The sequence below is a fragment of the Rhipicephalus microplus genome, chromosome 2, assembly GCF_043290135.1.
Source record: "Rhipicephalus microplus isolate Deutch F79 chromosome 2, USDA_Rmic, whole genome shotgun sequence".
In the NCBI taxonomy this organism is placed as follows: Eukaryota; Metazoa; Arthropoda; class Arachnida; order Ixodida; family Ixodidae; genus Rhipicephalus; species Rhipicephalus microplus.
Window position 1 is genome coordinate 254901942 of NC_134701.1, and position 19472 is coordinate 254921413.

The 19472-nt window shown below is 44.3% G+C and overlaps 1 protein-coding gene across 1 annotated transcript in view; it reads left to right on the plus strand.

Moving 5' to 3' along the window:
• LOC119169268 (cell adhesion molecule Dscam1-like) overlaps positions 1 to 19472 on the plus strand; it is a 269223-nt gene that overhangs the window by 192931 nt on the left and 56820 nt on the right. The window contains exons 7-11 of the mRNA XM_075880053.1: positions 112 to 381; positions 7255 to 7662; positions 9264 to 9419; positions 14043 to 14330; positions 18883 to 19002. Of these exons, the coding sequence (XP_075736168.1) occupies positions 112 to 381; positions 7255 to 7662; positions 9264 to 9419; positions 14043 to 14330; positions 18883 to 19002 (1242 nt within the window). The remainder of the gene's footprint in view (positions 1 to 111; positions 382 to 7254; positions 7663 to 9263; positions 9420 to 14042; positions 14331 to 18882; positions 19003 to 19472) is intronic.

The window sequence follows — 19472 nt, forward strand, 5'->3', positions numbered from 1 at the left end:
TTCCTGTGTTGTATCCACCAAAAGTCATGCATTCTGATCATTGTACTGCTACACGCGATTTTTTTACGTGAAAATATTTTGACTTATCTTTTCCATTACATTTGCGAACAGCACCCTTGAAAGTCGAGTTGTTTCCGGCGGTTCAGACGGCCGACGTTGGTCAGCCGGCGGTATTCAACTGCACGGTGACTGGGCACCCCGTGCGGTCGCTGTCGTGGTACAAGGACCAACAACCTCTGGAGGCCAGCGCCCGGGTTTCTTTTCTCGCCACGGGCATGCTGCGCATAAGTTCTGTGCTCCGAGAGGACGCCGGCATGTACCAGTGCTACGCACATAACGAGGCTGACTCGGCGCAGGGGTCGGCCGAACTGCGGCTTGGGGGTAAGCAGGACGTTTCCATTGCTACTTTTTCAGAGCTAGGAATGTCAAAGCACAAGAAGTGGCTGTGTACTTATGATGAGGATAGTTTCAGATATGGGTACAGAGCGAGTATAAACTGGAAAGATTTACGTAAAAATGTTGTAAGCTGCAATATTGTGGAATGATTTTTACTAACGGTTAGATCGCTCATTTCTTTTCATGGCTGCATGTTGGTTGTCGGCTCTGCAATCTCTTCTGCAAGGGTGGTTGGAGCATGTGTTATGGTGAAGTAAAAAAAAAAGAAGTTTGTAAGCAAACCATTGTTGAGACTAAATAAGCCTAACATGAAGTAACTATATTCAGACTAGCTAATCGTGTGTACGATTAATTAATTGACAAAATATGTTGATATCTTAAACACTTTAATCATGATTGAAATGAAGACTCACGTAGATTAATTACAGTCCACAAGTCCACCGTCTATAACCACAAGTGATCAACTGTATTTTGTTAAACGAGAAGTCCCAACCGAAAAAGAACATACGGGAGGTGTTAAATGAAGATGAAAAGTGAGCCTGGCGATTGCAAAGTTGATGAAGACGAAAATTAGCTACCCGGAGGTTACATGGAAGACTGGAGAGTTTGACGATAAAATGGGTCTAAATTGGCAGTTGATTCTGACAAGATGAAAAAATTGGTCGCATTGATAACGCGTTATTTCGTATTTGTCGCTAAGGGACAACAGATTTATATGTCTATTATGCTTTTATAGTGTAAATAAGTTTTACAATCAAAATTTTAGAAAACCGTGTGGTTCTGTGCCCCAATATTTATCCCGTTCACAATAATATGTAAACGACAATATTTTCGGTGTGTCTCTAGGGTCAAGTTCAAAAGCCTCTTCTACTTTTCAGAAAGGAGTGTATGTAACTGTGAAAGGGAACACTCCGATTGAGCTCGGAAGTAGACAATAGAATAGAAACATACACAGATCGTACATAGATTGTCAGGGCGTTTGCCTCAGTCTCCAAGGCTTTTTGAAAAAAAGATGGTGATTTTCTTAAGAACAAGGCCATAATGATCACATGATCACTTAGTTTCTCGCGCACTTGGGCCAAAGGTTTGATTCTCTAAACAACGTCACTGGATTTCTAGGACGTCGCCAGTGCCAAGAGGGCAGAGCCAGTGCCAGAGGGTTCCTGGACTAGGGAACCCTCCCACCTTAGGTGACACCGGGCCTCGCTCGGAACACTGTTTCTAAATAAACGTTTATTTCTCTCTCTCTCTCTCTCTCTCTCTCTCTCTCTAAACAACGTCAACGCCGTTGCCTAATACGAGGCGGGCATACTAAGTATATGCGTGGGAGTTAAGAGTTTGGCGTCCAAACATTTCCGGGACATTTGATCAGTTTTCGTGAATTCTCAATACACTACGATCTGGAAGGGAGACTATTTATCCCACTAGGGAAAAGCTCACAAGACCACACATTATGACCCTTAATATGCTACAGACTAACAGCTAGCCTAATCTTGTTTTACTACACTGCCTATTATGTGCGCTTAACGTCTCCTGCCAAGATGTAACATTTAATATCTGCATAATTTTATAGCGCTTGATACCTGCAACAGCGCGTGCTATCTGCATTTTTTCTGTGAGCGTTGAAACAGCATGGCTCCGCTAGCACCTCAGTGTACATGAGCCCTTTTCAGTGGAATACTGATCAGTTTCGTGTTCGGAATAATTTAGAACGCGAATAACATTCATTTTGAACTCATAAAATACCTTGCGAACTTGTGCCTGTAAAGCGTGCTTTGCTTCACTTATAAACTTATTGCGGCGAAGCAGTTAGAAGGTGTCTTTTTTTTTACTGTTGTTTCGCCGCAAGAACCAAGTCTATCAGGCAAAGCACTCTTCACAGGTGCAGGTTGGCAAAGTACGCCACAAATTCGAGATGGCCGGTGGAGAAGGCTGATCATCGTGGTCCTCTGTAATGCAACCCACTCCTTCTTCAAACTTCCAATCAATTATGGTAGAGGGGGACAGTGGGAGAAAATAGTACGGGCTTTTCATAGACTCTGTATCGTACCCTAATGATCTTTAACACAACGAAAACAATATTTTAAAAATCAATTTCACGTCTGTCCGATAGATGTCCGTGTTCTCAGTTTATAATGCCTCAAAGCATTGTTTCACTCTTGCATATTTCAACACGTAATATTCCTGCCTCCTTATTCTCATGAAGTATAATTATGTTCAAGGGGCAGGGTCCTTCATTGTGTAATGAAACTTGCAATTTTTGTTAGGCCACTTGCGGCATTGCTCTATTTCGAATAGAACATTGCTCTATTGTCTCACAATCGCTGAAAAATTTGTTGTCTCAAAATGTATTGCCCTGTGCACTGTTGCAATGTTATTTAAAAAATGAATTTTCTTCACTATACGTCTACGTACCAATCGATTTCGCTCGACAAATCACCATGGAAACTTGTACGTGCAGTCCAGTCGAAGGTATATGTATAATTGATTTCCTTTCATTGCTTCGTTCAAGAAGGACACGGACCATCTCTGCGCAACCTATATGATAAGTCATGCGAAGCACATGATGCATGTGCAAATACACTATCGCTCTGTTTTGTCAGACTATGAAAGTTTACGACCCGTCACGCGTCCCGATTCGCGTAAGTGTGGGAAGAAAGCAAAGTAGGCCGACGATGAATTTCTGGATATTAACGTTTATTCATCTGGTAGTTGGCTGCAGGTGCAGCAGTGAAACTTGCCGCTGCTCCTTACAATCGTTCACAAAAGCGACCACATTCGTGGTAGCAAAATAACGTCATCCGTAAGCTATGTTGCTCTTCTACAAAGAAGCGACGTTGGTGCTTTAAAAGATCACGCTACGCTAACTTTTTTTACTCATTAGGATACAAGTGTAGAGGCAAAACTTTTAGGTACTTATAAAATAGTAGAGACTCCTATATTGCTACATCGCTTACACTATCCCACGTTTTCGTTTACCGGTTACTCATTGCAAAACGAAGATAGTTTCTAGAACAGTAAGATTTCAACAATATCAATAAAAATGTCTCCTCATATCGCCCTGTCTGGAGGTTATGTACGATTCCTCAGCAGTGGCCAGCAGTTTTGCTTCGCTTTTAAATTGTCAATTATAGCGCCATTAAGTCTTTCGCCGTTCGCTGTATCGCTCTGTAAGTCATCGAGGCTTGTTCACTGTATAATGCAGCAAATAATTTCTGCACCATGCCTTTAGGCCGGGCACCGCGTTGCGACATTTCGAAGTGAAGCCCCTACATTTGTTGGGCAATATTCGCTACCAGGTTAATATCTCATTAGTCGTAGCTATTAATCGCTTCGTTTTACAATTTACACAATGCTATTACACAACCGTCCACATCTGATACTTAATGCCATAACATCCTATACTTCATGCTGTCTGGCCAAGATAGACACTTTCAAGCGCAAAGAAAAGTAAGATGAATTAATGATCAGCTTTAAACTAAACAGCATGGTGTCGCGATTCCGGTTAACAAGCACTCGTGAAGTTTTCTATCTTTTTTTTTTGCAATTATACCTCCTTCTCCCCCCCTCAAAATGTAGAGTACCCAGCTGAGTCAAAGCTTGGTTAAGCTTCCCGACTTTCGTTTTTATTTTACTTCTGTCTTTTTCTTTTAAGCACCGTGGTATAAACCCAGACACTAACTCATTTTTTTTCTTTTCCTATGTCCGTTTCTGTTGCACTTTACTGTTAACCATATGACAGCACATTATTTTTAGCAAAACATTGACAGATTATGTGATTTTATTAAACATTCAGGATGAACGCCCAGCCGAGTTACTAATCTTTAAAATAAAATTATAAGTATAATAACCATGAGGTGGACAGAGCTTCTAGCCAAGAAAGTGTCCTTCCCTGGCGTTTACGTAAGCACACGGATGATAAAGATGGATGTCCGTGATAACTTTGGCGTAACAGAGTAATTAACTACGCTCTAGCTCTTTAGTTTGCAATTTTCTGAGAGTGTTGCGGCGCCGGCACGCTTAAAATGGTAACTGTAATCCCGGATCAAATTTCAAGTCATTTCCCCCGAGTGTATCTGCAACAGTACCGTGTCCGCCGCCTGAGTACTTAGGAGCAGCCATGAGTCTGCGTCTGACTGCTTTAAACAGAGCTGTGAAACACAAAAAGTGAAACATATATTTAATGAACGCCGGGTGCAAGCGGTGTGAGTTGGCCGGTTCATGTTTAACGCAATAGCGTTAAAGAGCTAGTGTCGCAGAAATCTCGCCGTCGCTGTCGGCCCCGTTGGTTGTGAGCGAAAAATCGTCTGTGCGTCTTTGACCGAAAAGTCAAGTTACCGAGATAGCCGCGGGAGCGCGCTACTTGTACGCGCGTGCGTGCGCGATCACACCGAAAAAGCCACGCATTCGAAGAAAAAAAATGCTCAAGGCCACGAGGCTCGGTAGTTTCTTTTCTTTTTCGCAGATGGACTTAGAATCAAGTTATAAGCTTCTAAGTGCAATGCTGGAGAGACTGGTTGATTAATTTGGATTTGCGAGATGAACAAATTGTGCGATTGCTATTTGCGTAACTTAGCTGATGAACATTGTCAATACTGAGTTCTCGCAAGATATAGAATACCGCTGTGGAAGGTCACTTGAAGAAGTTGTTTCATTTACGTCAGTCATTGAGAGAAAATGCCCCTAGGAACAATGTTACCAAGGCAGAGCGGACGTTGTTTGAGGGAAGATTAAAACATAAAAGAGATTAAGACAAAAACCAAGTATAAAGAAGCAACCAAATAAAAAGTTCGAGACAGATAAAATAATGACACTGAAGTACATTCTTATTTAAAGCCAAATGCGTCTAGTATCTCTCGTACAACTTCATTTTGCAACATGTTTTTCAGCATGCCGTGCTACACACCTATAATGTCTAACTTCACGTCACAGCAATACTTAGTTAGAACCTCGATGCTTGGTAGTTCAACTTGCTGCAGATTTTAAACTGCTCTTTGGACATTGTTATTATTACTCCAATCAGTGTTCCGGAGAATAATGGAGATATTTAACAAACATGCAACGCGAATTACACCACGTAAAAGGAAAAATATAGAAAAAAAGTAAATATAATATTTATAACAACTTTGTCCTGTCGTGGAGTGGAGTACATCACTAATAATAGGTTTGCAATCTCATTCGCATTGCATTTTTTTTTCATATTTAAAGCTACGTGAGTTTGCAGGGTATAGTCGTGGGTATTGCCTAGTTAAACTAGGAAACACTCGGCAGCTTTATTAAACTCAATTGTCCTTATAATTTAGGTGCAAACTAAAATTTAAGAACATTCTACGTTATTACATATCTTCATTCATGCAACCAAGGCAATGCTGTTATATCGGGTGCCTTCCGATACAATTCAAGATGTATTACGAGTAGACTCCACCAAGAATCTCTTGGAATACTTGCCAAGAGTGCATGATTGGCACACATCAGGGAGCTTGAGTTCTGTTTCACGGACATTTCTATGTGAGGCCTATATTTTTATCGCACGACACGATGTTTCACTACCACAATAAAAGTTACATTGTTACACTGAGGTACTGCTGCTCTGTTCTCTCTTTCGTCACAGTAGCAAACGTATGCAATTCCCGAACTTGCATTTAAGGAAGTTCATTGTAAGTCGAATATTTACATGACTATTATCAAGTTTCAAAATATAGTGCACCTACCCACTAATAGTGCGATGACTGTAGAAACATCAAAGATTGTGGAATTTCTTTTTTTTTTTCTCTCATCCTTATCATCACTTACTTTTCCTACTCACTTGCTGTAGTGTACTATGCAAGGCTTTAACCTCTATTCTCTTCTTTCCCTCTTCCTCACCTTCAATGACGTTTCAAAAACCTCCTCTCCCATCACTGTCCATTAGTATGTTTCGCCCCGCTTTCTCCCTGCTTTGCGTTCACCCCTCTCGCACTTGCTGTATTTGACCCCCCAATTTTTGTGGTGCTTACCAGCCCGAACTTTAGCATGCACTACGTAAGCTTACCCCATGCTTAATTAGATACTCTGTCAAAATTATTTGATTCACAGTGTTTAACCTCTTAATGTTGAAAAATTATTAGAAATGTCCTTGAGAAGAGCTTCGGGTTATTTTTGAATAGCGTAAGCTGCTTACCGAGCAAATAAATATTAACAATTGTTGATGTTATGCGTCTAAAGTACCATAACCGCGATATGATTATAAATTTATGAGTGGTGTTACAGTAACGGGTTCCGAGAATGTCTACCACGTGCGTTCTTTTATCGTGACCTGAATCTAAACAACGGGTTTCAAGCATTTCCTTCTTCATAGAAAGTGTGGCTGCCGCGGCCAGTATTAGATCCCGTGACCTGCGGGTGAGCACTAGATTACCACAGTCACTAGATCACCATGACCGGTGACGTGCGCTTAAAAGAAAAAGCGTGAGTGCTTTGCATTTCACTCGCATTGGCATGCCTTCAGTGGCTGTAGCCGGGAATTCAATCAGCGACATATTTAGTAACCCGAAGTTCCAGTTACTGAGACACCTTGGTGTGTAACGATTACAAGAGACGGTGTATGGGGCCGGCTTTGTACTCGCTGAACTTGTATATCTTAGCCAGCGCAATACAATATACACGAGGACGAGACAAGTAAATTGAATGGGTGCTAGGCATTTCCTGAGAGTTTACCAAACGAGTCTACTGAAAGTGATCTTTCACTTAATGTCTAGAGCACATCCTGGTTACGTGTCTACTCGTGGTGCGTTTGTTTCCCTCTTGTTGCGATATATCAGTTAGGCTGCCACGAACTAGCCCAAACTTTAGCATTGAATAATTTGTGTTCACCTACAGACGTGGCACCCTTCCTGACGTCCGTCTTCGAGGAGCAGACGCTGCAGCCCGGTGCGTCGGTGTCGCTTCGGTGTTCGGCGGCCGGAAACCCGCTGCCGCAGGTCACCTGGACTCTGGACGACGCGCCGGTGCCGGACTTCCACCGTTTCCGCGTGGGCGACTTCGTGACTGCCGACTCTGTGGTCGTGAGCTTCGTGAACGTCACCGAGCTGAGAGTCGAGGACGGCGGCCTGTACGCCTGCGCGGCGGCGAATGCCGTCGGTGAAGCTCGCCACGGCGCCCGAGTGAACGTGCACGGTCCACCCGTCATCCGGCCCATGGGAAACGTCTCCGTTGTCGCCGGCACTACGCTAAGGGTGGTCTGCCCCGTCGCGGGCTACCCTATACACAGCGTCGTGTGGTTCAAAGGTGGGAAAGGAAGCGGTACCACCCTTGTATGAGTGGTTGGTTGTCCTTCTCTAACTTGTCGCAGCAGAGCGCGGAGTATCGGCCATGAAACGAATGGTACCTTGTTTTAGAAATCGAATTCTTGTACGTTCTAAGTATACTTCGTTTTAGTAAACCAATGTCATTGAAAATCAAGCTGAAATACGATAACCCTGACATTCAATTCATCTTGTCTCGCATAGGAAATAAACGTTCGACGTCGCAAACGTTCCTGTGGCGAGAACCAAGAATGGTAGCACCAAGTGTATGATACGGTGTTGATTACACATGAGAAAGCTGACAATCAAACCTGCCATTAAGACTGATCATAAATTTGTGGCAGGCTTTGTGATCACATGCAGCGAGAGTTTACGCTGGCATGTCATTTGGCTGCTATTTTTATTTTCATTATCCTACTCTGTCCACCTTTTTCGTTACGGAGTACAAAATATTTTATACCGTCGACCTACTAGTTTGTCGTATTGAAACAGTTAGTTTTTTATGAGCGGCTAAACTATTTCTTTGTGGTTGAAACGTTACTTTTTCCTGTGGGAATTGGCCTTTACGCCAACACATTGTGTATAGGGAGCACTCTAGTGCACAAAGTTGTCGTTAATTAGTAGTTAATCAGTATGTATCTTAGCGAATACGTTAAAATTATTTTATGTTAACGTTGTCTTGAAGCAAAGGTGTCTGTGAAGTGCCAGTTCATAGCTTCTTCACTTTCTCTTTACGTTCAATATATGTGGCCACATTTATGAGTCTCGCAATTCTTTGACGCTATGTACAATTACACAAGAAGTCAAACATTAATATAAACAAAACAATGGTGACAGCATTATTCGCTAATCATTCCTCTATAAACGTTGTAGTGAATAGGAGGATAGCGACGTGTATCTTTCAAGAATCACCCAACAGCCAGCGCATACATTAAACGCAGGATTACACCGAAAACTGTTCTCACTAACAAAGCTGACCTGGTTACATGCGACTTGTTTGCGTCATGTTGTTTTCTCTTTCGTGTTGGTGTTTGCACGATCAGTTTTCGTGAATACCTAATGGTATTTACCTTAAGATGTGTCCTGTGCTTTAAGTATGCATCTGGGTCTAGTTAATTAGTGGACGCGTTATGTAAGTGTCTACATGATCAGTGCAACATTGATGGGGGCAGGAATGGATGAAGAAGTAGCCTATCATGAGATTTAGGGCAGACAAGACATGAAAAACGTGAGGTTATACGACACAGGCGCTGTCTGTCATCTGAAAGTTTAACTAAAAAAAGTGGCATATTTTAACAGAAAGACTGGCACTTGTAAAGTTTTATCACTACGCATAAAGCTGTGTTACTTGAAAATCTGCCCCCGTTGTTTTTGTCCTAATTAGGCAGTGCTCCTCTGCACATAACACGACTGTACGTCATCTAGCTCCGCTCTCTAGTTATGCAACACGTAGGTTCCTGTTAACGCAGGTTAACCTTTGCCTCCCAAAATCCACCAACTTTCGGTTTATTTCCCTTTTTTCTTCGTGTTCACGCCCGCAGCCTTTTCGGGTGAAGCTCCTTTGCACGTTTTTCCCGTTCGCAGGCGACTCCCAGCTGCCGACCAACCACCGACAGCAGATAGCGCAGAGCTCGCTCAGCGTGCACAACGTTCAGCGAGCCTCTGACGAGGGCGAGTACTCGTGCCTGGCACGCAGCGGGAACCTCAGCGCTCGTGGCAACACCTTCGTCAGGGTTCGAGGTAATTACGCTCTGTACGGGCACCTCCGTCGGCCAGGTTAAGGGTGTCCCTTCCCTCTCGGTAAACCACGAACACGCAGAAAAAAAAAAGTGAGAGAGAGAGAGAAATATAGATAGATAGATAGATAGATAGATAGATAGATAGATAGATAGATAGATAGATAGATAGACAGATAGATAGATAGATAGATAGATAGATAGATAGATAGATAGATAGATAGATAGATAGATAGATAGATAGATAGATAGATAGATAGATAGATAGATAGATAGATAGATAGATAGATAGATAGATAGATAGATAGATAGATAGATAGATAGATAGATAGATAGATAGATAGATAGATAGATAGATAGATAGATAGATAGATAGATAGATAGATAGATAGATAGATAGATAGATAAAGAGAGAGAGAGAGAAAGACGTAAAAGTTGCCCGTGGCTCATTGTCTACCACGATGCATCTCTGTGAACGTACCTACGGAGAAGGTTCTGTCTTCCCTTGTAACTGCCCCTGCATACGTTGCGGGTCGACGAGAATGAAAAAAAAAGAAGAAGAGAAATGAATTTCGAAGTAGCGCCGGCACTCCGTAAATTATTCATTCCACGTGATTTGACAAAGGGGGCTAAGAATGTCCTGCTTGTTCCGTGCTTTATTTTTAATGGGATTAACGCTGTATGTCTCTCCTTTCCGAAATTGCTCTCATCAACTAACAGAAGCAAAAAAAAAAGCAGGCCAGGCGCCCTCGCTTTGATATGACGCAGGTGCCCCAATTTATTGCGAAGGTGTCGTGGCTTCCCTTCCTCCCGGATGTTGTATGACTCGCATAGTGGTAACAGATGTGGATTTTAGCCTTTCCGGACAGGAAGGTAAAATGCTAATGCACGGTATACATTTTTGTGCTGTTCCGTGAATGTGAGAGGAAGAGGTGCCTTTTTTAAAATCCCAGCTACTTTGTTTTCATTGTCGGGCACGCTTTTATGACTCCGCTTTATCTTCCTATACGCCCAATGACGTCAGTCGTCTATATACATCAAACCTATTTGCATACGAGAAGAGGAAGGATTGTGCAAGTTTTTCGCGCTCCTTTCTGACGCTAACTCTGATTTACTATGAGAACTTCTTATTAAGGTAGACTGGAGGTGGCACACAATGTAAAAATAATAATTTCAAACTCATAGAAGACAATTTGTTTAAGAGCAAAGTGCTCTTTTTCATAGCAGGTTGGAGACACATCTGCCAACAGTATATGATCGGAGAATTATTGATAACAGCGCTCTTTCTTATGTTCCAGAAATCACTATTGAGCAGCTGAGCTACCTCGTTTATCTATATTTATGTCTAAGAGCGCGTGGCATAAGCGTTGCTATAGTGCTCAGTTTCCGCAAAGCCTAATTCAACGCAGACATATCTAAATTCATATTTGCTTTCTCGGAGCAACAGCAGGATCGGCAACACGTTACTAGCGTGTGAATGAGCCTAAATTCCATCGCCTTTTTTTTTTGGTTGATTGTCGCCTTGAAGCTGCAGATTTAGATATTAGTAACGTCTGACGCAACGTGTAGGGCTGAGGATTAATTTTACGCCCTTCGCGTTCTCTAACATACAATCTTGTATATGTATATGAGCGCTATTGTGTTATGTTAGTGGAGATAACCAGTTCTGACAGCTAGAAATAGAACGCGAGACAGCGGGTAATCTGACGTCTTTGTCAGCTGGTACTGTGCTTCCCCTTTATATAGAGAAGACGTTGGCTTGGGCATTTGCGGAAAATAATGACTCAGCTTTGCATTATTGCTGTTGGTCTGCAGTGTTGGATTAAGTGAAGTTTGTGAGAGAATAAATATAATCTATTTATGTCAGTTTGCTGTTGCCGTATATAGATTGCATTTATCTTGATGCTGAGGCTCTAAGAAAATCATCGACACACTAATTGATCCGAACATGCAGAGCTTGAATAAAAAAAGACTAGATGTGAATTAAGTCTGGTAGAGTGATCAACGGGAAAAGGCGTTGGTCTCGGGTTGGACCACCGGACCAATGTGAATTTTGTCAACTAAACGGCTTCCTACAGTGGAAAGGTGTATAGATTTCTTTGCAGATTGGTGCTCCAGAAAGGTGACTCCCAACTTTCCATTTCGTGCATAGGCATCTGTAGAAAGCCTAAATTTTGCGTCGGATATCTGAGTCATTGTTGTGAATATACTCGTTAAACAGGCACCTAATCTTTTTCCGCTGTGCTAACTTCAATGTTTCTTTCAAATCGGTGCTCTCAAAATACTCCTGGGTCATCTGAGCTGCAGCACTTTGGTAGCGAACGTTTGTGAATGAGACCGAACTATTTACTGGCGCAAAACATAATGCTCGTTTCTGCATTCTTTTAAGTTAACCCTGATGTGCCACTCCCATGACAGTCTGCACTTTTGCTTTGCCTCAGTTTGCGTCCATTTCGGCCCTTTTTCTGTAGGCCCCTTCCCATTGCTCGTTACATAAGCAAGCAAACTGGCCGTTCGTTGGTTTAGGCTCCATGTCTCTCCCATGTTTGCTTCCACATTCTCTCTTAGCTCGGCATTCGCGTCTTGGATGTATTCTTTTATGCTTTCAGAAATTGCCCAGTTTGTAGTTCTTTAAGCTAACGCTCACCGTCTTTTTCTATAGTTTACACATTATGCAAGGCCGCTTCGAGAAAACGCGTTCGATGCATACGTGCCCGCATTGGCTTTCAACAGGGCACTGTGTATAGGCGCCACGTTAGCGGCAGCAAAGCCTGCCAGCTGCTTGGATACGCCGGATTTTCCTAGACAGAATCTCGACAAAAGACGTGCCAACCCTGACTTGCACGCATCCCAGCTTCCCGACGTTCCCCATAAAACATCACTGGGATGTTTTCTTATCCCGACTTTTTTTTCCACGTCGAAACCTTATCTGCGAGCGAACCGTGGCGATTAAAAAAAATATAGGCATAAGTTGCAAAGGAGTATGCGCCCTGGCAAAACCTCCCTATGCTCCGGATCTGTGCACACGCTTGCGATTCCGGGCGCTCGGCACGGTTAGTATACAGCAACCGCTCAGTATTCCGGTGCGGGTCAGCCTTAAACGACGGGAGGAATGGGGGCTTAATGCCACCGCTGCCACACAAGCAAGTAGAAGACGGGTTTCGAGTCATCGAGGAGGATGGGGTTGCATAGAAAGGGGGTACGAGGTTCCACAAGTTCTTTAAGAGGTTTGGTTCCTGTGGGAAAAAGAGAGGCCGTTTTGCCGCTCCGTTTGCCCGTTTCTTCTGCATTTACAGCAGCGCCCCCTGGAGGGCGCCTCGAGGCTTCTACGACGCCCCGTGGCTTGGGGATTTCGAAGGAAGCTTCGGACGAAACGTGAAGGCGTTGTCCCTCACTATCCCCGACCATCCCCACATTCCCTCCACACACCCACCCCCCTAGTGTTCACTCGTTGAATTACTCCTCTCCGTCAGGCCCCTTCCGGAATTCTTCCCATATTCCCTTTTCATCCTGCCACTCTTCCACGAGCCTCATCGCTCTTCAAACGGCACTGTTTCTTTTCCTTCCTTTTTTTTTTCTATACCTTGGTGCGAGTTAAGATCGGTTTCGAAGTCACGTTTCTCGTACGTGCGCGTGCTTTCGAACGATTCCCGAGCGAGATCCGAAGAAAAAAAAAACAAGCTGGTGTGATTTGCTCGGCGAAAGCGCTACGGCAGCTGTTGGACTAGACTGGCCATGTGTATCAAGCCTACTTCGATCTGTTTGTAGAATGATCGAGTCAGCGTGGTAATGTTGTTTCAAGGGAGATGAATAACCGGTGTGGAGAAGAACACTTCACTGTTTCGTCCGAAAGACATTGAAAGAAGGCACAAGAACTGATAGCGATACCAGTGTATTACACAACTGCATCAATCCGGGTCATTAGTTTTATCGGCCCCGCAAATCCCACCGAGCATCAGGGTTGAGATTATTGGCTGTCATGACCCGCCATGGCGGTCTAGTGGCTCAGGCAGTCGGCTGCTGACCTGTAGGTCGCAGGATCGAATCCTGGCCGCAGCGGCTGCACTTTTTATGGAGGCGAAAATGCTTGAGGCCCGTGTGCTTAGATTTAGGTGCACGTTAAAGAATCCCACGTGGTCTAAATTTATGGAGCCCTCCACTACGGCGTCTCTCATATATTCATATGATGGTTTTTTACGCTAAATCTCAACAATTATTACTTTACAGCTTACTGTCCAGAGCAAGCTTAATACGTACACTCACGCGTGACCTGGACTAGTTTGAGTGAAGCGAGCGGTGAAGCGCTGGGTGCTTTTGCCGAAATAGTATTTCGACACGCTTGAATAGTATGTCGGCATGCATGGGTAACAGAATCCAAAGCTACATGGCCCTAGTACCGATCAAACTGTTTGAGGACACACTGCTAAGCGTTTATATTAGGTTTTCTGACGACTGGACGTATATAATTTAACAAGCGTGGGTTCACGCGCACACAGGAAACCACGAAGATAAGTCACTCGCTCATTTGAGAAACAATATTTGGCGGTAGTGACAGTTAGCTGGCTCTGATGCGCACTGTCTTATCAGGCTCTTTCCATGTGATGAAGAGACTTTTTCTTTATTTCAGTGCCTCCGGTTATTGACAGCCAGATGCTTCCTGACGTGCTGACGGCGAACGAAGGCATGAACGTGAAAATGCTTTGCAGCGTGGTCCAAGGGGACCCGCCCATCACTTTACGATGGACACGGGGTGGTCACACCGTGGCGCGCAGTGCGTCCGTGTCTCTGCAGAGCCTCGAGGACTCCTCGGTGCTGACGATGAAAGGCGTGTCCATGCGGGACTCCGGAAACTACACGTGCGAGGCGTCCAACAGGGCATTGACTGTCAACAGAACCGTTTCCCTCGTCGTCAACGGTATGTATTCACTGGGCGCAACTACCTCTGTACGAACGTTGTACCTCAGGTGCTTGTTGCGATTCTTGATTAAGGTACACGTTCCTGATAAATAACTGAATCACGCTTGTCACTGTCGTGAATGAAGTACGAGAAACTTATTTTGAGGCACTTTTTTTTGCTTGACAAAACTTAGGCGAAGAAGTGGTTATAAGAGGAAAAAGCAGAGAAAGTGAGTCCCGTAACTGTCTGCATCAGCGTGTGACACCTCAACAGTATCTCACAAGGGATGGGGTGAGGAGGGATTAAAAAGATAGAATTAAAGGTATATGAAGAGAGAGAGAGAGATGCGCTGGGACAGCGAGCGAGGACATATGAGGGGATAGGAGAGATAGGAAAGATGGAAACACGGTCACAGGAGTCCGAGGACGGGGCACCACTTGCGAGGAGATGGCGTAGGGCAAGTCCAGTAGGTCAGAGCTATGCTGACGTAGGAGATCGCGAGAGCACAACCGGTCAGCATGGAATCCAGCGACACAGAGAAACACCCGTCAAAGTGGACAGAGAATCGTCTACCATCGTACATCGAATGAAAGAGCATTGAACGCGTCTTTTATTATTGTGAGTTCGGATCCCACTGACGGAAAAATGCGACCTTTTATCTTGTTTTAGTTGTCTTTAATTTATCTTACAGTTTCTGCAATACGGTCAAAAACAATATTTGACGTTTTCTACACTTTTGCCAGCTTACTTGACTGTTGTATCGCCTAAAACTTAGGCGATACAACAGTCAACTAATCTGGCAAAAGTGTAGAAAACGTCAGCGATACAACAGTCAAGTAGCTGGAAAAAGTATGGAAAACGCCAATTATTGCTATTTGAACATATTGCAGTAATTGTAAGATAATCTAAAACAATTAAAACAAAATAAAAAGTCGCATTTTTCGTCAGTGGGATCGGAACCCACAATATTAAAAGACGCGTCCAATGCCCTTCCATTCGATGTACGACGGCAGACCAATCCCCGTCCACTTTGATGGGTATTTCTCAGTATGTAATCCCGGGAAGTGCTAGTGTAGGATTTTGTTTCGAATAATCAATGCCGCTACGATTTCATGATCCACTGTTTAAGCCTAAAGAGAGCTTGAACAGTGGACCGGGTTTTCCAACAGTGATCTAGTCGCTGCGGCAACTGACTCCTCATCCGAATGACGCGGGTCCAATCCTGACCGCAGCAGTGGCATTTTAAAAAGGTGAAATGCTAGACACCCATGTATGGTGTGATGTAAGTGCAAGTTAAAGAACTCTATAGATTGTCCTGAATTTCTTAGGCCTTCCACGCTACGTCCCACGTCTTGACCTTATAATGGTTCTCGGACATGAATCTTCAGAACGTTTTCTATTAGGAATGAACTGTACTGCTATACTAATTTGTACAAAACTCATCGATAGCATTATTCGCGTGTTTAATTGTATTTAACCTAACGTTTGAGCCCAATTATGGCGGTTCATATACAAGTTCCCTCTATCTCCATCAGTCGTACCCTACTTCTCTCTAAACTAGCGATATAGGATCAACGCCCTCAGCCAAAAAGTAGCCGCAACCAGTGAAATGAGACGGCGTTTTCGAGTCGTCGCTCCTACGTCCCAGCGTATTTTTCTTTATCGATTCGCGCTGCCGCCTTTTTCACGCGTATATGTATGCCCCGCAGTTCTTCGCAACTTCGGCTGACCGAGCAAGTGACGCGTCAAGATGCCCAGACAGATAGCGCTCGTCGCGACTCTAGGACCAACGACTCACGGCGGGTCCTAGCCAAAGCTGAGCCCTACAAGAACAGCGTTTGTCCCTTCCCGCTTCCGAGCAGCTTCCCGGTCGTGGTCCGTTGGGCGGCCAGTGTGGCGGACCGTAGAGAATGGAGGAGGCGAAGGCGGCGGGGCTAGCTATCCTTCGGAGAGCCCGGCGAGGAGACACGTGGTTTGCAAAAGTGCGGTGATTTATCGACACAAATCTGAGCGCGTTCGTGCGAGACATGCCACCGTCTGTGCGTAGGTGGTGCGACCAAGACTGCCGGTCTTCTTCGCTCTCCTCTTCTTCCACATTCTCTTCTCCTCCCCTTTCGCGCCGCTGTCTCGCTTATTCTCCCATATTTCCTTGCATCGTTCATCGCAATTTGTTTCCCCATTTTCCCGACCCTCTCCCACCGTTTGTTGCGCAAACTCTGCACGTATACTTGAAGCTTTCCCGACTACTTCATTCCAGTCCCCTCTTCGTGCAGTGGTCCTTTTGTTCTCCCTAATCTTCTCTCACTTTTCCTAATCTTCCAGACTTGCCTAAACACCTCTGGCTTTCATTTCTCTCTCTCTCTCTCTCTCTCTCTATACCACATTGCCAAATTTCCTGGTCTTCAGTGGCGTTAAACCCCCTTTCCGCCCACCTCTGCACTCCCCGACCCTTTTACAGTTCACCCTTTCTCGTAGCGTTCCCTATAGTATCCCTCCTCCTGTTCCCCTGCAAAGCATTCGGTGTTGGTGGTTCGGGGCGACGAGCTTTTGTGGCCACGCAATCGATTGGAGCGCCAAAGTGGACGGCGGCGAGTTGTGCTCGGCGGCCGCCTGGCTCGCTCGATCTGTTCGCGTGTGCATGTGTGTGTGCGTGCGTGCAGCAGGACGCCAACAGCGTTCGCTCACTCGGCCGGAGCCGAGATAATGGTTCCTGGATGCCGTCAGATAAACAAGGATGGACGAACGAATGCCACGCGGCAAAGGCTCCTCCCCGAGTGGCATTGCATGCGGCCGGCCTATTTGCCTCCTTTCCTTTCACCTCTGACTTTTTTTGGCGTCGTCTATTTGTTCTCAGCACCCTTCTCATTTCCCTTCGTCGCTCGCCTGTCGGAATGTCTTTTATTTTCTTCCGTGTCTTTTTTTTTCTTCTTTCACTGTGGCGTCTTAGACGAAGAATAGTGTCCTCCATCTTCGCGGGGATGTAATGAGAAACGTTCGATTGGTGCTTACGAGATTAGGACGAAGGCCGGACAGAATTTATGGCTTGTCCAAGGCGGTTTTGACTAAGAATAATGAACTTGAGTCCGAGAAAGAGTTATCAGTTTACACACAAGCGAGCAAAAAAAAAAGTTGGAGTGAAGAAGCCTTTTTTTATATTTATGCTATATTCAGCTGCGATAGAAAAGTGTATTCGCTTATAAACACTGACGATGATGTGACTGCTACGTGCGCGTCTATGTGTGCCTTTTTTTCATGCGTTCATGAATTTTTAGTAAAGGAGTATAAAATATGAACGAGCTGTGATAGCATACCGCGGCACTCAATCGGATTACAACAGCGCCGAGCTCTCCAACAAGACTTCACTGGAAGCCTTCGACAAATTTCTCGTCCTTTAGTAATGAGTTTTATAAGTTAGGCGTATGTCTCTACGTCATACACAAGTATCCGTTTAAATTGATTAGAAGTGTGTTACGGCAATGATATATTTCACGATCTCGTTTGTAAGCCGCATAAGGACGGACTGGTCTTCTTTTGGACCGGACTTGTTTTTTATGATCATGCTTTATTTTAGAGTACCATGGTAAAGAAGCCTTCGAAGCCTTGAATTCTATTCAAATACCACTAGTTTGAGTTTGAGAGAGCAAGAATGTCTTCGTAGGTTTCTGCTGTTCGTACTGCTAGCTCAATGCATGACTGCTCTTTCTAACTGGTGTACTAAGTTATTTGTGTATGCTTATTAAATGTTTCAGCCGACAGTGCAGTGTGTAGATATAATTTTGGTCTTATATAAATAAGAATAACAAATATTGTAAGGAATTGAGAATGAGATTGAGAAAAGCAAGATAATGTACAAGTGTGGCACCTACACGTGAGGTAAAGGTATGGTGTTCATACCACCAGCTGCTGTACAATAGCACAGCTCAGTATTCAGCGTAGTATGTGTTTCGCAAATTGCTACCGAACAGAGACACATTTTTTTGTAATAAAGGAATGATAGTACTTTGTAATGATATCCTGAAAAAGGTATATGTTAGACGACAAATAATTTTTCTCGCGAGCGTGTTTGTGACGAATGGAGTTAGAGCATAATGACCACAGGTATTGCGAAACGATGACTGTTATAACTTGAAGAAATTACGTTGATTTCGTGGGACGGAGAGGAAGTACTGCCGAGGAATTTGTTTTTTTATTTCAATAGTTCAGTCATCAGGACAAATATTTATACTTCAATCTATGGCCATTACTGGCACATAAGACAGAAGGTCAATCTGTAGGCCTCAATGAGTCCGCCTTTTGAGTAATGAGCCATCAGTTGGTTCTCTTCACGGCAATAAGACCCACTGTTTGAAGGTAGTGTCATCGAGTCTGCTTTATGCAAGGGTAGAACCACAAAATATGTGTAATGATCTCAGAAAATGCTGAAGCCGGACTTCGTAAGCAGCTTACGATTCGTTCTTTTACAACCTTGAGCAGTCGGGATGGTGGCAATATTTTCTATAGTGGTGGCAATATTTTACGCAGTGGGCTGTTGTGAATGGCTCTGGCTAATGTTGCGCCAGTTCTCTCCCAGTGCCGCCCATGTGGACAACCGAGCCGTCGAATGGTAAGGTGGTCCTCGGAGGCATCGCAGCACTTCACTGCGCCGCTGATGGATTCCCGACGCCTCGCATCGACTGGAAGAGGGCCCAAGGTGAGCTTGGCGCTAAACACGCTGTAGAGACGTTGTGATACAAGAACAGACTGAAAGCGCGGCAGGAACAATATATAAGGAAAGACAAGCCACGTAGAGACACAGATATGAACGCCTATTTTCGAAACAAGGTTCCGAGCGATGCCCGGTATCTCCCAAAAGCGAGAGGGCTCCCATAGTACGGGAACCCTTTGTTTTTTTTTTTTATGCCCCATTTCATGTATCAGTTGAAATGCTGCGGAGGCTATGCAAAAAAAGTTCAGTCAGCAATATTTGAGAGTACATGCGTCACACGCTTGGCTTTCGATGCTGTTGTTGGTAGTGCCAGCCGAGCCATATAGAGAGAGGAGCTTCCGGCTTTGGTGGGTTGCTTTCCCCGACTTGTTCTCGGCGGCATTTCTCACTTGTCACGTGATCTTATAGGGTCGTGTAGAAGTCTACAGCTCTCGATGCAGAGGTTCTTTGGCACC